At 42.9% G+C, this 25,189-nt stretch overlaps 2 protein-coding genes across 4 annotated transcripts in view; one reads left to right on the top strand and one right to left on the bottom strand.

Moving 5' to 3' along the window:
- sipa1l3 (signal-induced proliferation-associated 1 like 3) overlaps positions 1–19,740 on the top strand; it is a 64,992-nt gene extending 45,252 nt beyond the window's left edge. For all 3 annotated transcript variants that reach the window (XM_046389194.1, XM_046389192.1, XM_046389193.1), the window contains 18 exons: positions 222–396; positions 999–1,102; positions 2,793–2,950; positions 3,052–3,634; positions 4,730–4,828; positions 4,965–5,140; positions 7,381–7,632; positions 8,813–8,995; positions 9,498–9,622; positions 10,260–10,375; positions 10,458–10,903; positions 12,701–12,931; positions 13,629–13,791; positions 13,904–14,078; positions 14,313–14,462; positions 15,065–15,191; positions 15,623–15,704; positions 16,287–19,740. In XM_046389194.1, the coding sequence (XP_046245150.1) occupies positions 222–396; positions 999–1,102; positions 2,793–2,950; positions 3,052–3,634; positions 4,730–4,828; positions 4,965–5,140; positions 7,381–7,632; positions 8,813–8,995; positions 9,498–9,622; positions 10,260–10,375; positions 10,458–10,903; positions 12,701–12,931; positions 13,629–13,791; positions 13,904–14,078; positions 14,313–14,462; positions 15,065–15,191; positions 15,623–15,704; positions 16,287–16,481 (3,540 nt within the window). In that variant the 3' untranslated portion in view covers positions 16,482–19,740. The remainder of the gene's footprint in view (positions 1–221; positions 397–998; positions 1,103–2,792; positions 2,951–3,051; positions 3,635–4,729; positions 4,829–4,964; positions 5,141–7,380; positions 7,633–8,812; positions 8,996–9,497; positions 9,623–10,259; positions 10,376–10,457; positions 10,904–12,700; positions 12,932–13,628; positions 13,792–13,903; positions 14,079–14,312; positions 14,463–15,064; positions 15,192–15,622; positions 15,705–16,286) is intronic.
- Positions 19,741–20,469: 729 nt separating this feature from the next.
- On the bottom strand, positions 20,470–24,963 carry LOC124059313 (ribonucleoside-diphosphate reductase large subunit). The gene is made up of 4 exons (XM_046389196.1): positions 24,777–24,963; positions 21,596–23,577; positions 20,907–21,095; positions 20,470–20,816 (listed from the first exon to the last, which is right to left on the bottom strand). The coding sequence occupies exons 1-4, from the start codon at positions 24,793–24,795 to the stop codon at positions 20,622–20,624; spliced, it is 2,385 nt and encodes a 794-aa protein (XP_046245152.1). The 5' UTR covers positions 24,796–24,963; the 3' UTR covers positions 20,470–20,621.
- Between the last annotated feature and the right edge of the window lie 226 nt (positions 24,964–25,189).

Below are 25,189 nucleotides of genomic sequence, written 5' to 3'. Positions count from 1 at the left end.
CAGGTTGAACTTTAAGGCGGAGGTGTTTTGCCAGCTGTAGTCTTGTTTTTGTTTGTGTAGGCGGTTTATACAACAGTGACGTTGTGCTCAGCCTAACATCTGCTTTGTCCTGAAGTTGCGTTAGAAGCACACGGTTCAGACCGCAGTGTTTCAGCTCTGTTTGAATGCTACGTTCCAGCTGTTTGTGCAATCGTTAATGTTATATCTCCGCTGCCTCGTAGTTAAGTCAGAAGCACAAGGTGGGTGTTCTGCTGTGCCGTGCGGGCCAGAGCACAGAGGAGGAGATGTACAACAACGAGGAGGCGTCACCCGCCTTTTCTGCCTTCCTGGAGCTGCTGGGGGAGCAGGTGCTTCTCAAAGGGTTCACCAAATATGCAGCACAGCTCGACACAAAGAGTGAGTCTTCACAAGAGCCTCTTTCTGACTGCAAACACTTTCCATGGGTCTGTTGACTGTTCTACATAGCAGTCAAGACGGCAGTGTTACTACATTGGCCCTGCTAACATCTTCGTGGCTTGTGTCTGGAGTTTCAGATTATCGTTAAAGCTGCAGCAGTTTGCCATACAAAGCTCACTGCAATAACTGTTTCACTTAATTATAATCTCCTAGGCTTAGAGAAAATAAAAGCAGTTAAATAAGTTATGAAACATTGTGACCAAGACCATTTGCTCTATCTCCCTGTCAGCTCCATGCAGTTAGCATTAGCAGAAAATGTGTGTGAGCATGTTGGAATTAAATGGGACTGAATGTTGAAGCTTACAAATCAGGCAGCATAAATATCCATTATTGGAGAAACTGATGAATACATAATACATAAAACTAATACATAAAACTTGAAAACCTACGGTTTGTCTGAATGATAAAAATCCATCACTTTAACGGATCTTATGCATCATGTGTCTGAAAAGGCTTAGAATTCAACATCGCATTGTTGTCTGCAGTTAACCGCTTCACCGTCTGTTGTGACATGAAAAATATCTTTCAACCCCTTTCTACAGCCGACTCTACAGGCACCCACTCCCTGTACACCACCTACCAAGGCTACGAGGTCATGTTCCACGTGTCCACCATGCTGCCGTACATGCCCAACAACCCCCAGCAGGTAAGAGCTTATGAGCAGCCCTTCCTAAATCCTGTACATCTCAGGCCAAGTTTTTGGAGCGCAGGGCTGAGAAATACATCCATGACTATCCTTTCTTGTCACTCAGAGCCTTTCAAAGTCTGCTTGTGGTTGTTAGTTAAAGTCTCTGCCTTTTTGCTCCGGGTCATAAACCGCAAACAAGAATTCATCAAATGGAAACTCATGACTTGTGTCACCCAATTCATTTAGTTTCAGTCCTCCTTTTTTTTTTTTTTCTTTTTTATTCACCAGCTTGTGTTTATTGTCTTTTATAGTCTCTTCTCTCCTCTCTTTCTCACTGGCTTCTTCTTCTTCTGCCCTCTCCCTGCCTCTCAGATGTGCATCAGAGCTGGGTGGGGTTCAGTAGTGAACAGTCCCTTTTATTTTCTCCCTCCTTTTTTTCAATTCTTTAAATAAAGCAGGCTTCCTACACATTCTCCTGGGTGCCTTGTGTTCGCAGCGTGGGCTGTGTGTGAGTGACCTGTGTATAAGATAGCATTTTGTGCGTGGGATATTTTTAATAGTTTGCATAAGTGTTTGCATGAGAGGCTCACTCAGGTGAACGTGTGTGCTCTGGCAGGTGCTGTGGGTGCTTGGGATTTGTGTACACACTTTGTAATGTGTCATTGCATCACAGAACAGCTCAGACTGTGGAGATGTCATGATTTAATCTTCCTCAAATATGAATTAATCTTGTGAATTGGAGAATTTAGAATTTATTGTTTGTTACTGTGAACAAGCTATTTTTGACATTAACATAGTCTTGTTAAATGCATTGCAAATGTTGAGTGAGCAAGATATTTGAGGATTGCATCTTTTTTTAATTAAGAAAATTAAAAGTGTGCTTGAACACTTCATATTTGTTGTTAACTCTTAACATCAGAAAGGGTAATTTTATAAATGGAACAATAACTCCATCCAGAGGTTTAGAGACTGCAGCAGCAAGGAGGTTTACTTGCTCAGATGAACCTCTAGGTGGCAGCATCAGACACTGAAAATAACCTGGGTGAATAGGAGCAATGAAGTGGAAATACAGAGAGCGTGAAGGCTTTCAGATTCAGGAAACAGGGAAAAGAGAGTGTACACTAGGCCCACACAGTCAGCTGTGTTTACTTGTGTTTCAATGGATGCTTAAATAGAAAATCATCAGTGTTCTGAAAAAGACCCCAAATATGAAATAAAACAATTTTATTTTCTCCACATGATCAGTATTAACAATTATAGTTAGTGTTTGTAACCCCTACATTAGCACAATAATCTAATGTTCATAACTGCAGTCTCAGTGTGAGTGAAGGATGCTCCTGTGGCACCATGCTGGAGTATCTGTGGCCAAACAGTGGGCTGGATTACATAATTGGTACTTTCACACTTCCCTCTGCAGATGAAGAGAGGATTGGCAAGCACTGCACCACAGACACAGCCTGGACTCTGTGACATGTCTCCTACACGAACACAGATAGACGGACCAGCCAGCACACACACACATGAATACAAATAGCCCACACAGAAATCGAAAAACAAATTACATAAAGAGCTGTTCTTTGGTGTCTAGTAGTGAGCTTCTTAATCTCTCATTTCCCTTGTCAGACTTTCTCCATCGTTAACTGAATCAATTGCGCCAATGTCAATGTTATTTTATTAATTTGTAATTTTTATCTTTCCTCTCCCTCAGCTCTTGAGAAAGAGGCACATAGGGAACGACATTGTCACCATAATCTTTCAGGAGCCGGGGGCGTTGCCTTTCACTCCCCAGAATATTCGCTCGCACTTCCAGCATGTCTTTGTTATCGTCCGTGTGCACAACCCCTGCTCTGAAAACACCTGTTACAGGTACATGTAGAACAGAACAACCACGTGTTCACACACACGCAAAGGTTATGATAAAAATAATAATTTCTCACACTCCCTGCCTCTCTCGCCTTTTATCACAGTGTTGCTGTGACAAGAATGAAGGATGTGCCTCCCTTCGGCCCACCCATTCCCAACGGCGTCACCTTCCGTGACCGAGAAACCTTTCGTAACTTCCTTCTAGCCAAAGTTATCAATGCAGAAAATGCAGCGCACAAGTCAGAGAAATTCCACACCATGGCGACACGTACGCGGCAGGAGTACCTGCGCGACCTGGCTGAAAACTATGTCAGCAGCACGCCGCTCGACTCAGCGGGCAAGCTCAACAACCTCATCTCCCTCGCGTCCAAGAAACGCGAACGCTCCAAGGCAAGAGAAGGAGCGGAGCTGGGGGCTGTGGGGGCCGTTGCCTGGAGGGTCCTAGCCCAGGACTTCAGTGGTGGGGGGACAGAGCTCCCCTGTGCCTTGGGTGTGTCAGCTGAATACGTCCTCCTTACTGACTGTTCCACCAAAGAGGTGGTGTTTAACTGTTTCTGTGCGGATGTGATCGGTTGGACACCAGAACGGCTGGCGTTAAAGATCTTCTACGGCAGAGGAGACCACATCGCTGTGCGGGTACCAGAGGGCTGCGCACAGGATGTCAGGGAGATGGTGCAGAGACTGAAGGTGAGAGGTTAGCACTTGTAAGCTGTGGCCTTTGAGGCACATAGCAGTGTTGTATTTGGGATCACAGTATGTAGCAGGACAACTCAAGCTTAAAGGTGTCCTGTTTAATTTTCTTGTTAACAAACAAAGTTGTTTTTACTTTCACTGTTTCATTTCAAGTTCTGACAAATGTGCTGAATGCATCTCCTTCTTCTTCCTAAAATGTTTGAAAAGCCAGTTTTTCATTTCCTTATTGGTGCTATTTAATGAAGGCATAAATATCTTACAAATCCTTCATTTTTCCTTTTTTTTAATCCTTGTTTACTAGCTTGCAGCTTTCTTCTTTGCTGTTTTGTTGGCTACCCAACAATGTAAGAAATCATGCACATTTTAGCCCAACATTGCAAAAGATCTCATTAATACTCTGTCAAGTATCTGTGGTTTGCAAATATGTGATTCATTGCAATTTTATGTTGAGAATTTGATGTAATTTTTTACACCATTGTTGTATCTGTTTGAAGCTCAGAGGGATGAAGGATTTAGGAAGGTTTTCTATTCCTTAAAGCTTTTATCCAACATAATCTTTTACACTCTGTAACAACTGCACAACTAACAAGAACAACAGTAAAGACGACTGCAAGAAGTAACAAGTGTTTTTGAAAGGCCCTGTACAATGGTTAATAAAAAAAAAAAAAAACAAAGTTTGTCAGCTCGAAGCTAATAACCTTCAAACCTATAGTCCAGGCCGGCAATTGCATATACAGGCTGACCAGAGGCATTTCACATTGTGATAATCCCTGGAAAATTTGATGAATTAAATGCTGGGAAAAGGAGATTTACTGAACTCTAGCGAGCTTTGTGTTAATCCAAGAGAAAACTAATTTTTTTTTTTTTTAAAAAATGAGTTAATCTTTCTAAAAATACAGAATAAATGCATTTTGGAGATGACAAAGTTTCCAGAACCAGGACTCCATATTTAACAGCTTTCAAACCCATTCAGGCTGTTTTACGGTGTTTCCTTTGTTCTGGAACCTAGATACTGTGTAACTACAGACATAAGAACATTTCCATAGCATAAATGCAACTTTTTTTAAATTCACATTATGTCTTTGTCAGTCGTTGACAGTGGGATGTGAGACGGTGGATATGACTCTGAGAAGAAACGGACTGGGGCAACTGGGCTTCCATGTTCGCCTGGACGGCACTGTGGCCGAGGTACCATCAAATGACCATCTGCCACACCAGATCTCCTACTGAAATACTCATCTATGAAGATTCTTGGCTGTACATAACTGGCTTGTTTGAAGACCTTTTCTGGGTTTTGTTGTTTTTTTTTTTGTGTTTCATGTAGGTGGAGGAGTACGGCTTTGCCTGGCAGGCGGGACTGAGACAGGGCAGTCGGTTAGTGGAGATCTGCAAGGTGGCTGCGGTGACGCTCACTCACGAGCAGATGATTGACCTGCTGAGGACGTCGGTCACAGTCAAAGTGGTCATCATTCCTCCGTATGAAGAAGGCGGGCCTCGGAGGTGTGTCTGCATGTTGTCTTTCTTTGAAGCTAAGCTAACAAGAGTGATTGATTTTTTTGAAGTGGCTGGGGTCAGTGCAGATGTTGAGGCAGTAGGTGACAGCACACTAACACTGCTGAGTGTTAGCAGGCAGTAGTGGAAGGACAAGAGCGAGTTGGAGTGAGTACAGGACAGTCAAACACACAAAGGCTTTGGTGAGATAGTGGCTAGACTCCAATGTTCTGAGAGGATTTTGTGTGGGAGTGTGTGAAAAGAGGAAGCGAGCGAACAGAGAGAAAGAGCCATGCGTGGTTTGAGAGGAAATGGGAAAAATGAGGAACGGAGACAAAAAGAAAGAAGGATTTGTTTTAATGTGAGCTGACAAAATCTGGCATCCTTTGTTTCTCCGTCCTTCGTATCTACTCATCTTGTTCAGCTTACCGTCGTCTCGTTTCCCCCTCCTCCCACAGTCTATTCCTTTTCCCTGCCGTCATCCTTTTCCAAGCTTTCATCCACACATACAGCCTTGACAGAGAGCAGAATAACGAGGCCTTGTGAGACGCTGATGTGGTGTTACAGAACCATTAGGAAGGTGAAGAAATAACCACAGTGTGTGTGTGTATCTGCCTGAAAACCAGGGCTCCTAAATACAGTAATTGTGGCTGGCTGCGTGATCTCACAGCGGTTAGATTTCTTTAATGTTGGAGGCAGTTTAATTACACCAAGTTATATCCCTTTGACATGCACACACACATGCACAAACACGCACACACGCGCTCTCTCTCTCTCTCTCTATCTCAAGTAGCAGCTGATAATTAGAGTCTTGTATTTCACTCTCCCCCTCTTTTCTCTCTCTGACTCGTTTGTGTGCCAGGCTAGCAGATTGCATGAGATTAAGGCCTAGAGTCTGTAGGGGAAAAAAAAAAAAACAGAAGACCACAAAAAAAATGAAATAAATAAACTAGTGGAAGTGATTAATTAAAAATGCATGCAGCTGAAAATGATGGAAAGCAGGGAGTGGAAAGCAAGAGAGAGAGAGAGAGAGAAAGCGAAAGGCAGGGTTGAGTACACTGAGTTGAAGAGGCAGAGACGCGCTCGGTGAAGAGGACGTGTTTCAACACCACCGAGAGCGAGAGAAGTGGGTGGAGGAGAAAAAGAAAAAGAGAGAGAGAGAGACATGCAAGAGTTGGAAGCGTGTTTCCTGTGCTGTTCTGACACCGTTGTGTGCATGCAATGTGGACGGATGCAGTGGACAAACGGTGTGATGCTGTAGTGTGTAGGGGAGCTCCAGCTGTGTCACCTCTGTCGCTGTGATGAAGACACGCTGCATGTCAACATATGTCTGCTCTGCTCTCCCTAAGGTTCGTGCTGTTAATATATAACCTTGCGGATATCGATTGAGATCGTAGTGTTCCTCGATTGATCAAAATGTCCTGACCGTTTGTTGTGTTCATGCTCCTTGATTTCTGTTTGTAAACATAGTGATTGCGCACTCTTGTTGTACTTCTACAGGCTGTCAGTTGTTTTCCACTAGCATTCAGATTTTGTGTGATGGTGTTTACGTGCTCGTAGCAGAGTTGATAGAAAGGGACCAGATTATTACACTGCAGAAACAGTTCATACTGTTATCACTGGTATCAAGCCATGCACAGAGTTTTTTATTTACCCAGATGTCATCTCTCGCTGAGGTTTCTGCTTCCACAACAGAACAGCCGAGGCGAATGCAATTTTATTTACTCTGCTCACAGCATTGAAAAGTTATATTTAAAACGTTTACATTCAGCAATTTATCACTACCGTTATACAAAACAACAACAACAAAAAAAACATTCTGCAGATTGATTTAGAATGAAAGTAATCACAACATTAATTCCTAATTTGACTGAAATAACTCTTTCAGGGGCAGATCACACATACTGTCCTTATCTGTCTTACTTCTTCACTGCGTTGTTTGTTTTATTGCCATCTTCCCTTCACCTCACTCTGAATTTTTACTCGCACACCTCACTCCATCATCACCCCTCTCTCTTTCTCACCTCCGTCTCTCTCCTCCTCTCGACATTTGTCTCCTCTTGAATACATCCTCCATGCATATTTGATGCCTCCTGCTCTTCTGTAATAGGCTGTGTCAATGAAATAATGATGATGTGTAAAGGATTCGTGCTGCATATCGGGTTAGAGGCGACTATGAGAACATTTAAGATGAGGATTGTGGACCAGCTCTCATCTTCTTACTAACAGACCTTCCTCTGTCTCTTCAGGGGCTGCACAGAGGAGTATGAGATGAAGACTATGGATCAGAAGCCAGATCCTGAGCCTTTGGCGGCAGGCTACCGACCATCTCCTCGCCCAGCATGGCGATGGGACAGCCCACCCATTCCCCCGGGACTCCACAGTGTCCCCACCCCACAACGCTGGGCCCCCATGGGTCCTCCACCTCCTCCACTGCCCCGCTCACACAAGGCCTTGATGCCTGTTCCCTACAGGGAGCCCCAGCACCTCAACTCCAAGAGGTGAGACTTTGAAGTGCACATCAGATTGCAGAAGAGACTGGATTGTGTTTTTTTATAGTAAATGAAGTAGATTTATTAGAATAAATTTACTTGTCTCACATACTTCCACTGATAATTATAATTCTTTTCCTTTTTTGAGGGGGGGGGGTATTATTTTTAAATATAAAAATTATTCACATGAAAGTGTATGGTGGACACAGAAGATGTTTGATTAACTGAAAACTGTCCTGCAGCATTCGATTGGTTCCAGACTTGAGTCATCGTCTTCTTTATTGATTTGTTCAGCGAGTTAAATCGGTGCTTGTGCTCATTGTTCGCTGTTCCACCAGCTGAGTAAATAAAAGACCAGTCGGTATCCTCCAGCATCTGTGAAAATAACAACAGAAAAATTGTGGTGGTGGTTGAGATCGATTCACCCGTACAGGTTGTTGTAAGTTGATTTACAGAAATAACTTTGCAGATTTCTTTGATTGTTGTGGAAAAATGTTAACTGCCCCTAGAAACCACAACAGCAGGATCTGTGTTTTATCACACCTTACCTGAATGTTCTGCATTTTCTTTTGTTTTCTTGTGACAGTGATCTGTTCATGTTGTTTTTTTCTGAATGAATGTTCATTAAAAATGACATTGGCTGGATTGGTAGATAAGTTGCTGGTGACTGTGTAAGGAAGCATATGGAGACAGTTCTTTTCATCGTAAACATACTGTAAAAGTATGTAAGTGTGACTTCATCATCCTTCATGCATACAACACTCAATAACAATACAAACTAGAAGAGCACTATCTTCCCTGAAGTACTAAAATAATGTAAAAAAAGTAAACTGTGCACTGTCTGTGCACAGTTGAAGCATCAGCATCACCTGTCAGACATCACTTAAGTCCCACTAGAAGTGCAGTAATGTATACAGAGGTTTATTTGTTTTGTTGTTTCACCGTTTTTTTGTTCTCAGTTGCTAAAACACATAATCATTACTCGGAACTGATGTCACACTGCCAGCTCCCAAAGCTAATAACTACAGTCAAATCCTGGCAGGCTCCAACTCAGTCACTGTTTCTCTTTAATTCAGATAAATGGTCTATTGTGTTCCTGTCACAGCCTTACTCATATGCCTCACCTCTCTGGTGACTGCGTGTTTGTTTGACTCTTGGTTAACCGTCAGCCTCTTTGTGTGCCCTCCAGGCCAGTGAGCTACCCAGAGAACCACTACAGTTTGTCCCCTGCAGGAGGTGACAGAGTGCTGCCCTACAGAAACCCTTCAGCCAGCTTCTCCTCGCCCTCCTCTGGCCTGGTCAGCCTCTCCATGATGGGGCCGCCTGGAATCACTCCAGGCCCCTTCGTACGCTACAAACCTTCACCTGACAGGTGTGTGTGTGTGTGTGCGTGTGTGTGGTCTTTTGTTATCCAAGCTCTCTTCCATCACTTTGCTGTCACTCTTTTGGTCTTGATTAAACATGTCCAGTGTTACTCATAACAACTGTTTTATGTGGTAGGGTCTGAATAAAACTGTTCACAAGATAAAGCTGAATAATGCGGCACATTCCGCTCTGCATTTAGACGTGTATGAACACACTGTCTCCTAGAGGAAGGATCTGTTGTGTGGGTGGCTCTTCCTCACAGTGTGGAGGTTGATAACATCTCACCCAACCAGAAAAATGTGTTTTATTCTCAACCGCCATCAGGATGCAAAACAGAAACTGAAATTCTCCTGTGCTCAGTTAAATCTAAACATTTTAAGGGCTTGCTTTTGTCTCTTAGTGTATTTGTAAGGTAGAGTCAACGTGATTCTCTCTGTGTTCATATTTAACTGGCATGAATGTGTTTGTTAATCAAGCACTCTCCCTCCTCCTGTGGTCGGTCTGTGTAGATACGGAACAGGGCAGCGACCCCTGCTACCCTATGAGCCCCACCTCAGTGTGGACATCACCTCCAGTGGAGAGTCTTCCTCGGGCTTCACCAGTCAGGACAGCACCATGGAGCGCTGCAAAACAGGTACATTGCCTTCTACTTTAAAAGCTGCTATATTCAACATTATCAATACGAACAATGGATCACGGCATTGTTGTGGGTTGTAGCAGGCAGCTAATTTTCAGCAAAAAGCTCTAAAAACCCAGTGTACATTTCCTGCTTAGCGTCAAACAGCAGGCAGATACAGTTATCAACTAGATGGTGAACACATTTTGAACACTGAGCAGCTAAAGAGCCAAATATTTCCCTCAGCAGTTGGTGGAGACCAAAAACAGACCTTAAAGGAGAGAAAATACTGGACTTAGACTGATCAAGTGTTCAGAAACAGGAGTCCAAATGAAGGGCAGCGTTGCTTTGTATCGGCTGGCTGTGTTAATAAGCAAGCATTTGCCAACACATATCAACTTAAAAGGAGTTGATTTATGGCCAAAGACGATTTCATTTCAGGTTAATCAAACTCTCTCTACTGTTTCAGAGGGTGCGTGTTGCACAGTAGAGTTGAGATAACAGAGTGTGATTTTGTCCGTTGGTTGGTGGGTGGAGGTCAGTGTCTAAATGTGCTATAAGTATTTAATCCTCTTTGCCAACCATGGAGGTTCGGTGTAATTTGCTTTAATCCTGTAAGTGAGGGAGTGTGTGTGTGTGTGTGTTTTCTGTCTAGAACCCCTCTGGCATGTCCCAGCATCATCGTCTCGGGGACTGGGTGGTGGAGGTGGGCAGAGGAGACTACCCAGACAGGATGTCCCGGGAAAAGACTCTCCGAACAGACACTCAAAGGTCAGAGTTGTCATCACCTCGTCTCACTCGTTCATCTGTCACCTCTGAGTCTGTCTGAATGTTGCCATCATGTCCTCTGTAGGGTGAGACTCAGTACTCCAGCCACTCCAGCAGCAACACTCTGTCCAGCAACGCCTCCAGCAGCCACAGCGACGAGCGCTGGTTCGACGGCGGAGCCGGAGGAGAGCGAGGAGGCGGGGGTTGCCTTGGCGACCCAGCCGACCCCGACGCTGACCTTCTCAACAAGGGGGGGTCGAATGACAGCGGCATCGACGCCTCGACCCACTACAACAACGCTCGCCACGGAAATATGTCCAACAGCCAGGCCCACAAGCCCATGCACTGTTTAGCCACCTACAGCGGCATCCAGGAGCTGTCCATGGGAAGGAGCAGCGGTGGGGGAGAAGCGAAGAGGCGAGAGTCTTCGCCCATCATACCAGCAGCAGCCAATCAGAACAAAGGATACCGGACGAGGACATTCCCACCTCCTGGCTCCAGTGCTGATAAAATGGATGCTTTCAAACCCAGGTAAGAGACCAACTCTCTGATGAGATGCATCTTTTATGGCATCTTTTATGAAGCTAATATTAAATAACTGGCAGATTTAACCAAGATTTGTGCTGGCTTTTATTCTGCGGTAAGAGTATTGAGTTACATTCATAAATCTTGCAGTTTAATGCTGCTCAGCTTAATGGAGTAATGTATGTGCTTGATAAATGAAAATGTATCTCTAGAGGGTACATTAAGGATTAAAGCGGCCTAATCCTTGTGAAACATACAGATAATCATGTGATCTCTTCTGCTGGAGAACTTCTCACTGCCACCCCCCACATCATGAATGCACAGAGGCATAAAAACACACAAACATACACAGGGATTGACCACAACGTGATGGATTAAAACAATCTGTGGTTATACTCTGAATGCCAGAGATGTTGCAGTCTGTTGCTAGGACATATTGGACCATCAGCTTAATACAGACATAAAATTAAACCAGAGGGCTGTAGGACACAGATGATTCATCACAGGTATTGTGCACACAGTTAGATATTGCTGTCGGGTGTACGGTTTGTTTTGGTTTAGTAGGTTCTTTGTAAATGATAAACAGATCAGTTTAATAAGCCGAAAGTTTTAACAGAATTGTTAGTTAGCTTGTTTTGCTGTATTGAAAAAATAGTCTCCTGGTTAAAAGACAAGACAAGTCACTTGATAGATGATGGTAGCTGTAGTCTATAATTCCTCTGCAGTTTACCTTTGCTGTCAGCATTGTATGTTGTTGTATCAGCAGTATAGTGGGATAGTGGGGTGTACGTTGCTGACAGACGACACGACCTGCACTTTAATGGCATACTCTATCTTCACTGATCAATGAAGAGGAGGAATAGGAAATGGATGCTTCAAGAATAAATTATGCTCATGTGGAAAGACAACACATCCAGAGAGCAGTAAAATACTCTTAGAGCAAACAAAAATATCAGCATTTTTATGTATGCTGCTTCTTCTTCTCGAAGATGTGTAGCATTTTCTCATTAAAATATCTAAAAATATCTTAGACCTTTATTATATATTTTGGTGTGTAGTTACATTATCCCAAATGCTTCTAACAAACCTGGACAAGCTGTGATTGTATTGAAGTTGCTAAAACCTCTGGGAGAGAGGCAGAAAGGGAGGAAAGAAGCTGGCGAACGTGACTGCATGTAGTGGGAATGAAACCTAAACACCTCGACTCTGAGGTCTCACCTTGGATAGATTTTCTTCGGCAGAGGTGGTTATTTAACTAAAAAAGACAAGTCTCATGATCCCACACTGCTGACGTCTTGCATCATGACGCTCCATGACACTCAAGCTATCTGTGACAAAGTCTGTTGAGATAAGATGACTATAAATATTTGTGTGTCCCATGAAAAGCAAGATAGACGAGCACCATATTTGCAGCTTCTGAGAATATTCTTCACTAAACAGTTTTTCAACGGTTCATAACAACTGGAAAAACTCCCCCCCTAAGAAGAAGAAGAAGAATCAACTTTTATCGGCAGTATATATATATATTTTTACATACACACATACTGAATTTTACTACTGCATTTATCCCATCCTTAGTTGGACACACACATGCAACACCTGGCAAATTACATGCAGTGAAACACACACAGGAGCAGTGGGCAGCATCAAGCGCCCGGAGAGCATATTGGGGGGTTAAGTGCCTTGCTCAAGCCGCTTCTTCAACCTCTAGGCCACAGCTGCCCCCGTATTACAAGCAGTGTTAATTTTGAGGCATTAATCACATATATCACACGTATATCTGTGTCTCATCCATCGTCTCAGGGCCTACACGCCGCAGGGTTACAAGACTCCGGCTGAAAAAGCCCGGCCTGTCCGAGCCGCTACGACGACGCCCACGTCAGCTCAGTTAAGCTCCATCCCCCTGTCCAGCTCTGCTCCCAAGGCCTTATATGGGAAGAGCAGACAAACTGCCTGGCAGACCGAAGACACCAACCCATCACCTTCAAATGCAACCCCAACATCCAGCTCTGACAGCAGCAGCAGCAGCAAGAAGTACGTCAGCGACTTACAGCTTCAGATGATCCCAACAGCATCACAAATCTGTCATCAAATATAATGAGTTCACTGAGCATACTAAACACAGCCAAAAATTATTTTATCTTTTTATTGGACCAAGTTTGCTCATCCTTTCTTTGCAATGCATGCAAGACAAAATAATCCATGTCCTTCTTAAGCAAAATATATCATCGTATATTGATTTTGTGAAGTATAAACGTATGAATCACATCTTTTTTGGCTTTATGAGTGGACACATCTGTTGGTGAGGTGGTGACCCATTCAACCTGAGTGCTTTGAGCTCTGAAGGAGTAAAATTATTGTGTAATTCACAAGAAAGGAAAAAAGCATTAAATAATAAACGTAAATATTTTTCTCTGTGCTCATGTACTCATGACGTCTCAGATTTCTCTTGCGACCCCTTGCAGGTGTCATGAGCCAAAGGTTGGTAAACAGTCTTGTCAGGTGCAATGCTCAGGTCACAGAAGTAATTGTAAACATGGAACAGTTCAAAGACATTAACAGAAACCTGACTGAGACGAGTGTGGGCCTAAAACCCGTCATTAAACCTCTGACCTGTAAATGGGCTGGAGGCATAAATGGTTTGGGTCCAAGTGGGGAGATGCAGTAAAGAGAGAGAAAATAAATAAATGCTATCCTTTGTGTTTTTGGTAATCATGTCTTGCGTCTCCAGGCAGGTGGATACAAATTCAAAGAACGTTTTTGGACAACCTCGGCTCCGAGCATCGCTGAGGGACCTGCGTTCTCCACGCCGGACATACAAAAGCACCATTGAAGACGACCTTAAGAAACTAATTATCATGGACAACCCAGGAGAGACGCCACAAAGAGATCCGGTGAGGAGCACACTAACGCTTTCGAGCCATTTTTATGTCAGGATTCATTCATCAGTCTTACTTTGTTGAATTTGCACACTGAGCTCTGATCCTCGTCACTTTCTCCCTGCAGTCTCCCAGACGAACCTTGCAGCGAACCTTTTCAGACGAGTCGCTGTGCAGCGGGCGCAGAGAGGCAAGCTTCGCAAACTCAGAGAACCAGACGACCCCCACTGATGTGCTGTTCACCTCCACGCTGCCCACACGCAAACACGCCGTCTCCTCCAACCACATTCAGGGCAAAAAGAGTGAGTTTAAACTGCAGCAACTGTTTTGATCTCAGTTTCGGGCAGATGGACAGTACTTATGAAAACAGTGTTGTGTTGAATGCACTAGCTGCCAGATTTCATCGTGTGGGGACCCAAAGAGTTCTGATTGTTCTGTTATTTGTTGCATTCATAACTTCTGCAGCCTTGTAGTTTGTAGCTGCCCTTTGTCGTTTTGTTTACTTACTGCAGACGTTGTCCTCTCCTGTCTCTCAGTGCCTCTGTCTGCCTCAGAGCTGTCTCTCACAGAAGTTAGAGACAAAGTTCCCCCCCTGAGGAGGCTCGATCCGGGGTTGATGCCTCTTCCAGACACAGCCTGTGGACTGGAGTGGTCCAGCCTGGTCAATGCTGCTAAAGCCTACGAAGGTGAGAATGGAAACACTTCCGAATGAAGTTGGTTTAACTTTGGGCTCAGTGTGGGATTCTGCGTGTTGTTTGTTGGGTTTTGTGGATTTTTCTGGTTTGGAACAAAAGTTCTTTAATTAGCTCCGCTACTCTTACATTTACTGTCTTCATATTAGATTCATATACGGTTTTACTGGTTAGTTTAATGCAAAACAAATTTAAATTTCCCCAAAATCTAACTGACAGTTTGTAATGATGAATTTGCCTCATTTAAAAAAAAATAATAATAATAATCAAAATAATTAACCAGCATAAACTGTGGGACATTTTGCCTGGATGTTTGGGGGTGATTGGTGTCACCATGTCTGAGCTCTCTTCTGTCACCTGACACTCCTGGGAATGAAACTGGAGATCTGTTCGTCTCTGCCCTGTACACCTGTTCACCTGCCCTGCTCCACGGCCACTGTTTCTCCTCTGGGTCTCTCTCTGCCGTCCCTTGTGTCCTCTGTAGCCACAAAGACGATGACCGAAACTTACCTGTTGCCATGGCCTCCTGTGCTTAGGTGTCACATATCCCAGGGGGACACTTGGGTTAAAAGTACAATTATGCGTCTCTGTTCCAGCACAACGAGCAGTTTCACTCTTCTCACTGACGGAGCCACAGGTTGGAGGTCCAGACATGAGACCAGTCATTAGTCCAGTCCAGTTTCACACCCCTCAGACACCTCGGACCACACCGACCTTCAGCGGGTAGGTCAACTTCATTGTTGCACAGAAAAAACAAATATTTGTTGAAAAGAAGTCAGAGGACTGTGGGAACACAGCACAGCAGGTATGCCCTTAGGTCTGCTTTCCTCTTGTTAACTTTGTCGCTTCTGCCACCTTGTGGTCACTCACAGAACCTGCACTGAATCCCCAGGTTGTTTACTACTCTGAGCTTTCATTATAGTAGACGGTTGGTAGCACCAGTTTCTGTGTCGCCACAAAGGCTGTTTATCTGTTCTCTACCAATGAACAGTGAGAGTATGATATTACTGAAGATGAAGAGCTTCGGTCTTGCACAGGAATGAATGTAAACATAAACAAGCACTAGTAAAACCTGTCTTAACTGACTTCCTTCCCAACTTTACCACAGTGGGTGTGTATTTGTCTCTTGTAATGTGTGTTGTGTTTGTTTATAGTGACGAGGTGCCCAACGATCTGTCTTGTCGGCTCTACCACCTGGAAGTGATGTTAAAGCAGCTGAACAATGATTTGGAGAGAGTGAGAATTGCTTTTTTTTACATTTTGCCTTTATTAAACAGTTCAGAGCACATCTTTTAAACATATTAACCCAGAATATTAAAGTAATGTTCCGTGTACTGGTTTGGATGCCCACTATTTTGTTTTTTAAAAAAAAACAAAACAAAACACACATTTACTACCATATGATAATAAATCAGGTTATTTTTTTCTGATACGAGTCTATTCAAGCTATTCAACAGAGCATCAGTTTTTCCAGTTCACTTTGATGTTACTGTTATGTAAAAGAATAATTTGACAAGCAAACTGTTGTGAAATTTGCCTACCACCGCCTCTGAAGGTCTTTGATGCTTCTTGTTAGTTATAGTTTAATGACAGGTGATGTGTTTGCTTATGCTGTCCTAAGCTAAGCTAATCGCCTCCGGGCTGCAGCTTCATATGTATGTATGTGACTGTTAGCAATCTTCTCAAATAGGTCTTGGCAAGAAACTGACTGAATGCATATCGCAAAATGTCCAAGCGTTCTTTAAATAACAGTGAAAATCCATTGTGCAGTTATCTGAACATCATCATTCATCTTCTTCTTTGTCTGTCTGCCGCCAGGAGAAACAGGACAAAGTCATGCTGCTCGCAGAGATGGCCAACCTGAGAGAGAATAATCAGCGCTTGCAGGAGGAGAGCCTGACAGCCAGTGAGCAGCTGCGCAAGTTCAGCAGGCTTTTTACTAACCTCGACAAGACGGAGAGCGACCACGAGGCTCGGCCCTTAACGCACGAAACTAACTCGAAGAGAGAGTGACACCTGCACCTGTAGAAGGAGAAGAAGAGCGTGAGGTTCAGGCCGCAGAGGGAGGGCGACTGTGAGAGATTTACTCTGTCACTACCCGTTATTTCCTTGCACACACACACACACACACACACACACACACACACACACACAGGAGCGGCAGAGGTCACAATGATGTCTCCTCACTCAGCTTCCATTGGACTGCCTTAAACCATACAGAGCGAGAAATAAGACGATAGAATTTCTTTTTCTTTTTTTTTTTTTTTAAACTGCAACAAGTCTTAGCCACGCCTGCGGAGACCCTCCCTCTCTATTCTCTGAGCCCGTTTATTTTTATAAACTGAAGTCAAAACGTCTTATATTCTTGTCTTATATATAAATACATATGCTACTATGCCAGAGGAGCGAGTAGGAGAGGAGAACCTGACTGTTTTAGAGGACACTACATCACCTGGAGAGGCCTAATACTGTTCCTGCAGCGAATCAGCCAAAAGAAAAAAAAAACAAAAACAGAAGACTCATCACAGACTGCATTTCCCAGAATTCACTAGAGGTAATCAAAGCTCTACAGACATGCTACTGTAGATAGATGCCTGTGTGGTACAATTCTCATGTATCAATATTATCTATATTGTACTGATACTGTATAACAGTTGTACTAAAGAGGTGTGTGTGTATGTGTGTGTAACTGGATGGTACAGCGAATACTCAGAAGCATTAAGGCACAAAATGTGTTTGTGCTCAAGGCAAGATGCATTTTGTTTCACTCTGGTGTGACTGTGTGAGACAGAGGATGAATGTGATGCTGTTTGAGTGATGAACAAACTAGTTTACTGTAATGCGAAACTTGTGGGCCACAATATTCGTTTCCTTTTAAAACTAGGTTTACGTGGTTGAACCCGGCCCTTTAGATGTGAAACAAGCCATCAAGCGTGTTGAGCGAGTGTAAATGATCCATGTTATAAAGCTCAGTGATATAATGATGATCATATCTCTAATGTAGTGCATTGTTTTTCTTTAATTTAATCTTCACTGTCTTCAGCAGTGCCGTATCATCTCAGATCTAAATGTACTGGATAACTGTTTAACCTTGAGACGTTATCGTAGTACTTCTTTGACATTATCCTTTTTTCCCCTGATATTTAGATTGTCTGACATTTTGGAAATTACCCCTACTCACTTTATGACAGAGAACTGGCACCGCTCTCACGTCGTTCCTTTATTAGCCAGAAAACCGTTATTAGCTTAGCATTAAGACTGAATACAAGGGGAAAGTTAGCCTGGATCTGTCCAAATCCATATACCAGCACCAGTAAATCTACCTAATTAAGACGTTATATCTTATTAATCTATCCACAAAAAACCCCCGGGGTGCTACATGGACTAATTTTCCGTTTTACTCACTTTGGTCCTAACAGACTCGCTTGTTGCCTGGCAACAAGTTCCGGTGTTGCTCCAAATTCTGCCACATATTGACAGTTTCAGCTCACCGCTGTAAACGGTTTTGTTAGTTTTTAAAATCACACAGAGCACACTGTCGCATACTTCATTTTTATATCCGGTACCAAACATGCTGTGCTCGTTGTATTTAACTATGAAAATAAACATTATATAACTTTCGAGGTGTTGGTAGGACGGAGCCAAGCTAGCGGTTTCTTCATGTTTTTGTTCTTCATGCTAAGCTAACGATGTGCAGGCCGGACCTTTTATATTTAACAGATTAAAACATGGGAGTGAGACCGTTGCTCTCATTCAGTTCTCCACTTGAAGGTCATCCATGTCAATTCCCAAAATGTCAAGCTGTTCTTATTATTCTGTCTTAGCATACTAGCTCATCAACAGTAGTGTGTGCTTACAGAAGACACTTAATGTACATGAAAATCATTTAAAGCTCCTTCATATCAGAACCGGTCTGTCTGTACGTATGAGAGGATTTGTCCCTGTGTTCTGTGCTAACCCAAATGAACACAAATGACACTATTTATACTGCTAGCTTGCTTAATGATATTGTCTACTATATCTATTTTTCATACAGAAAAAAAAATGTGTCTGGTTGTTTATGGATGCTGGTACTGAACGGACCCTGCAGAGGATGAATCAGTCCTATCTTCCTGTGTCAGTAGAGATACTGCTGATAAAACTGTACGAAATTATCATCTCCTGCTCTGCCCTGTTGAACAACTTCTTACTTCTTCTTCTTCTTCTTCCCTGGTCTGACTGGAACTGTTGAATATTCAATCCCAACTTACTCAGGTTCCTCAAGATGCTGTTAAGGACACTAAACCACCCGGCGGGCGATGTGATGCACTGTAGCCTGAGACATTACAAACTTGTCTACCTTACTGTTTATAACCATTGTAGTTACCCATTCAATATTTCTGGCCGTGTTAGACAAACATAAACTCTTTTTCAATTGATTTTTCTTAAAGTTGAGCCGCATCACCCACTCACCTACTACCACTAAAGATACTTTTATTTCGCTGACACAAGAGGAACAAGTGTTGTAGTCTGACCCTGAGCTGGACAGAAAACTGCCATTTCCTCCTGCTCCTCCTCAGCCCATTAAAATAAATGAAAGACATTACCGACTTCTTTACTTTTCTGCAGCCAGTTATGAGAGTTTGCAGTCGGGCTCTTGTCATGCCATTAACTTTGATATCGGTACCATTTATGCTCAAGCTTTGGTTCAGAAATACTAAGTTTTACCAGACTGTTGTAAACAAAGTCAGGCAATAATGGGGATCACATTCTGGTTTCACGTTTGGACCTTTTTAGTTCAGGATCCAAGTGACACTCCTGTTATTTCTGCTTGAGGAAACCCCTTTGTGCAGCTTCCTTCCTTCTTTTTTTGTTTTATAATATATACATTTTGTTTGTTATGTGTAATTGTAAGCTATTTATAGCAAACACAACAATCCCTGTTGAACAAATCAGTAATACATTATGGTTAAATATTGTATAACTAGTTTTTTTTTTTTTTTTAGATGTTTAACTATTTTGATAATTTATTTTTTAACATTCCCACTGTTGCAGACAATGGTGAAGATGAGAGGGTACTGTGTTTTTATTTGTGTATGCTGTTTTAATTCTGATCTCTGTACAAAACTGATTCCTTTGTTTTCTGGCATTATCGGTTCAATCTGTGCATCTGTGCTCACACAATGCATTGACAAACACTTGTTTTCTTTTGGTTGTAATAACTTGTACATTTTAAAGTGTAAATTATGTTTTCATTATTTTATAAAAAATATATTAAAAATAATTATCTGAATATTCTGTCATTTACTTTGACCTTCTTGCCCTAACGCATCCTAACTTGCATACTTAGTAGCTTGAACTGCTGAGTAGGAAAAGGTTCCTTCACCTTTTTTTTTTTTTTTGTTTTTTAGATCACACATCAGAAATGAAGAAAGAAATAATTCTAGCTCAAGAGAACGGTAGTTTGTTTTTGTTTGACCACTAATTGCTAAACATTTGGTTTTTACTGCAAGACCCAGAAAAAAAAATCCTCACATTTGAATGGCTGGAAGCAGGCTGAAATTTTATACAATACATATCCAAAATGATACTAGAATGCATCAATATTGTAAGGAGAAGCTTTGTTTTTTTTTTTTTTTGCTTTTTTAAACTATTAATTAACACAGTGGACAACTTTTTTTTTTTTTAACAATTGTTGGACATTTTTCCACAGGTCCATTTTTAGTTAATAAAAATATTTTGAGGTCGGGATTGATAGGCAAAACAAAATATCTGATTATCTCTCTAAGCTTTTTGTCTTTTACTTGAGGGTTAACGAACACACACAAAAAAAAACAGCTGATCTTGTTTCATCTATTAAATAAGTGATTAGCTGCAGCTCGACAGCACTTGCTTTGTCTCCCAACAGTCCAAATCAAGTTGGTTTACTTTCCACAGCTCACAAAACAAACTGGCATGCAAATCCTTTTGATCTCCATGACAAAACTGTTCTATTTCAAACATGAAGCCAAGTACTGACAAATGAGTTAAGAGAACATTTATTTTTAATAAAATTAATTCTATACATCGTTACAAGATCCAGTTGGTAAAAGGAAAAAAAAAAAGAAAAGAAAAATGCTCAATTTTTTGAACTGTTGTGTGCCAACATCACCAGGCACAACAAAGAGGACACATTTAAGATCCACACATGAGGCACTCGTCTCGGTTCTGCAGAGAACACACCATGGCAGCAATGTTGCGCTCCTTAATCTCCTCCTCTGAGGCCTGCACCGGCTCCTGTGCGTCCTTCAGCTTCTCCTTGTTCAGGGTGAACTGGATGGGGTTAGCAGCAGGCTTCGTCCTCAGGTAGTACATTCCCGTCTTCAGACCCTGCGGCGAGAGGGAGAAGTAAATTTACTCAGTTGTTGTTGTGTTCATTTATAGTCGTTACTGTGATTTGTCTTCCCACAGCTCACTTACTTGTTTCCAGCCGTAGAAGTGCATGCTGGTCAGTTTGCCGTAGTTTGGTTCTGCGATGTGGATGTTCAGGGACTGGCTCTGGTCAATGAAGGCACCACGATCAGCAGCCATCTTGATTACAATCTTCTGGGAGATTTCCCACACGGTTTTATAAAGCTGTTTCAGATCATCTGGAATTTCTTGAATGTTCTGTTGAAAAAGACAAACAAAGTTTAAAAATGTCTTATGCTGCAAAATAAACACCAGAAAATCTTAAATGTATTTATGACTAAAGTTGGAATACTAGACCTGATAAAGGTACTAAAGTGACTGAAAAATTAAGCAACTGTTGTTCCTGGTCATTTCAGGTCTTAAAATGAGACAATTTGCTGCACAAATGCAAAATAAAAGCAGCAAATCATATTTGAGAAGGTGGAATCAATAAATGTTTGCCATTTTTGCTTTATGGCTGAAACGGTTATTCAGTTATCAAAATAGTTGCAGATTAATTTTCAATTGGCTAATCATGATCACGATGAAGTCAAATTATAATATGTTTAATTTAATTAAACTGAAGCTGACATAAGCAAATATTTTAATGTAATAATTCCTACCATACAAACGAAATCATTTAAATCAGAATCAATTCAATACAAGTGAGAAGTTTAATTCCTGTGATGTGCGAGTCAGACGCGATGTGGATCGATTACCTGAATGGACCCGTTGTGAGCTATCAGCTGGTTCTTCATGTCCTCGTTCCACAGTCCCCTCTCCGTCAGGTCTTTGAGCAGATGAGGATTCACGATCTGAAACTCTCCAGAGAGGACCCTGCGGGTGTAGATGTTGCTGGTGTAGGCTTCAATGGACTCGTTGTTGCCCAGGATCTGGGCGGTGGAGGCCGTGGGCATCGGGGCCAGCAGCAGACTGTTCCTCACTCCGTGTTTGGCAATCTTCTCCTTCAGCAGCTTCCAGTCCCACAGGTCGGTGGGCGTCTTCTCCCACATGTCGTACTGCAGGATGCCCTTGCTGACTGGAGAGCCTTCGTACGTCTCATAGGGGCCGAGTTCGGCGGCCAGCTCGCAGCTCGCCTCCAGGGCAGCGTAGTAGATGGTCTCAAAGATCTGAATGTTCAGCAGCTGAGCCTCTGGGCTTTCAAACGGGTGACGCATGAGGATGAAGGCATCTGCCAAACCTTGGACGCCAATTCCTATGGGCCTGTGACGCTTGTTGGACTTTTCTGCTTCAGGCACCGGATAGAAGTTAATGTCGATGATTTTGTTTAAGTTTTTGACAATTACTTTGGTCACGTGGGCTAGTTTTTTAAAGTCAAAAGTCCGCTCTGGGGTGACGTACATGTTAAGCGCCACAGAGGCCAAATTGCAGACAGCTACCTCATCATCACTGGTGTATTCGACGATTTCTGTGCAGAGGTTGCTGCATTTGATGGTGCCCAGATTCTGCTGGTTGCTCTTCCTGTTGCAGGCATCTTTGTACAGCATGTAGGGCGTACCGGTTTCTGTCTGGGACTCAATCATGGCGTGCCACAGCTGCTGAGCCTTCACCACACGCTTGACCCTCCCTTCCTTTTCATATGTGGTGTAGAGCTTCTCAAACTCCTCCCCCCAACACTCATCCAGCCCAGGGCACTCGTTTGGACACATCAGAGACCAGTCCTGGTTGCTCTCCACCCGCTTCATGAAGAGGTCAGGAATCCACAGGGCATAGAAAAGGTCTCTGGCCCTCTGCTCCTCCTTTCCTGTGTTTTTCTTCAGCTCCAAGAAGTCAAACACATCAAAGTGCCAGGGCTCCAGGTACATGGCAAAGGCTCCAGGTCTCTTGTTGCCACCTTGGTCGACATAGCGTGCTGTGTTGTTGTAAACTCTCAGCATGGGGACTAGCCCATTGGAGTTGCCGTTGGTGCCAGCAATGTAGCTCCCTGTTGATCGGATGCAGCTGACCGCCACACCGATTCCTCCAGCTGACTTTGAGATGAGAGCACATTGCTTCAGTGTGTCATAAATGCCTTCGATGCTGTCGTCCTTCATGGCAAGCAGGAAGCAGCTGGACAGCTGTGGCCTGTTGGTTCCAGCGTTGAACAGCGTAGGGGAGGCGTGGGTGAACCACTTCTCTGACAGCAGGTTGTAGGTCTCAATGGCTGCATCGATATCTTTTCCGTGAATTCCAACAGACACCCTCATGAGCATGTGCTGAGGTCGCTCGGCTACTTTGCCATTGATCTTCAACAGGTAGGATCGCTCCAGAGTCTTGAAGCCAAAGAAGTTGTAGGAGAAATCACGGTCATAAATTATGGCCGAGTTGAGGCGGTCTCTGTTCTCAAGAACAATGTCGAGCGTCTCCTTGGAGATCATGGGAGAGTGGCGTTTATTTAAAGGGTTGATGTAGTTATACAGGTCCTCCATCACGTCACTGAACACCTTCTTCGTCTCTTTGTGCAGATTTGAGACTGCAATCCGCGCAGCGAGGATGGCATAGTCAGGGTGTTTAGTTGTGAGGGTGGCGGCGATCTCTGCAGCCAGCGTGTCGAGCTCCACGGTGGTGACTCCGCTGTACAAACCTTGGATGACCTTCATCGTAATCTGAGCTGGATCCACAAAATCAGAATTCAATCCATAGCACAGCTTCTGGATGCGAGAGGTGATTTTATCAAACATCACGCGCTCTTGGCGTCCATCTAAGGGGGGAGGGGGAAAACAAAACAAATATACCATTAAAGCTGAAACACACCGTTTTATTTACTGCCCTTTTTGATCATTTTGTCCCAAATTAACATCTTTTGGCTTCTTTGGACTCCTTTTCATTATAGCCTCATGTCCATTTTCCTTTAAATTTGACTGAGCCTTTCAAGCCCCCCCCACACACACACACACTTCAAATTATAACAATCACGACAGTTCATAAAAATATCAACACCAGTATGGTTGTAAAACTATGACTTTTGGCATTTAACTATTAATCAATAGCATTAGAAGTACGCAGATCTTTCACTTGAATCTTAGTTGCTTTATTTTTTAGGTAACAATTTAATTTAATCAACTATGGCGATAAAATAAAGGCAGTGGAGTATACAGTACAATAGCTGTCTGCAAAATGCAGTAGAGCCAAAGTATCGAGGTAGCATGACAAATTTAAATACTCAAGTACCTTAAAATTGGACAAATACCAGTCAATGTGCTTAGTTACATTCACTCACTGTTGTTAAAACAGAGTGACAGTTAACTTTCCGGAAAAACTTTCATGGAAACTGAAACTACTCGTTAAAAATTGTACAGTCCTTTTTTTTTTGCTAAAAATACTTTATTATGGTATTCTTTCAATCTATATCAACATCTATCAATAATCCAAGACCAACGCTGTCACTCAGGACAATCAGCCACAAAACTCTTTTGGCGCCAACTATGACAAAAGGTTTATGGCTAACTGCATAAACACTTAAGTCAACTTCAATGGAAAAAAACAAAACTTTAGCAGAAAGGCTCTGAAATTACATTTTAATTCACATTAGTCCGCGTTCATGTTTGACCGGCTGGTCACCATCTGAATTTTCTAAAACGACGTGCATGTTTACCTGATGCTAATTAGCTCAATAAAACAGCCTGTTATGCAGCTAACACTTGTGAGTTAGCTTAACTAAGCTGCCCAACAGTTAAACAAGGGCTACTAGCTAACTTTAGCCGTTTCACTCTGCTTCTTATAGTCAAGCATGGCGTGAAAGATTCGATCGTTTCGATATATCGCCCAATCGGTCGGGCAGAGACAGGAGATGAGTAGTTGCATTTCTTAGTAACTAGCAGAGGAACGTTTTGACAGCGGTAGCACTGGAGCTAACCGAGGCCGTTTACAGCGAACCATAACAACAGAAACAGAGCTCACCTCGCTTTATCACATGCATGCTGGCAGAGTATGTTGTTACTCGTCTCTGGAGAAAACAGCAGCTGTCCAGCGATAAGTTTATGTCCTGCTCAGTGTCAAAATGTGCGACCGGACACAAACTTTGCCTGGTCTCTGAAGTGAAAGCGCGAATGACTCCCAAAAACCCCGCTAACGTTGCATTTGTACGGAAGGCGTAACTACCGTGAGAAGAGATGGACAAGTGTTTTGACCAATCAGCACGAAGAAAACGCGGGACTTTACATCTGAGGGCCAATAGCAACAGTTTAGAATGTTCAACTTCCTTTTCCGCTCATTTTCCCGGATGAAAATCTGGCGGGAAGGGAAAGTAGGTTACAAAACCAATTTTGTTTTGTTTAGACTTGACGCAAGATTGCCATTTATCTTTCACGTAG

Source organism: Scatophagus argus, chromosome 5 (genome assembly GCF_020382885.2).
Source record: "Scatophagus argus isolate fScaArg1 chromosome 5, fScaArg1.pri, whole genome shotgun sequence".
NCBI lineage: Eukaryota > Metazoa > Chordata > Actinopteri > Scatophagidae > Scatophagus > Scatophagus argus.
The sequence above is the reverse complement of the archived record's forward strand: the minus strand, read 5'-3'. Positions and strand labels throughout refer to the sequence as shown.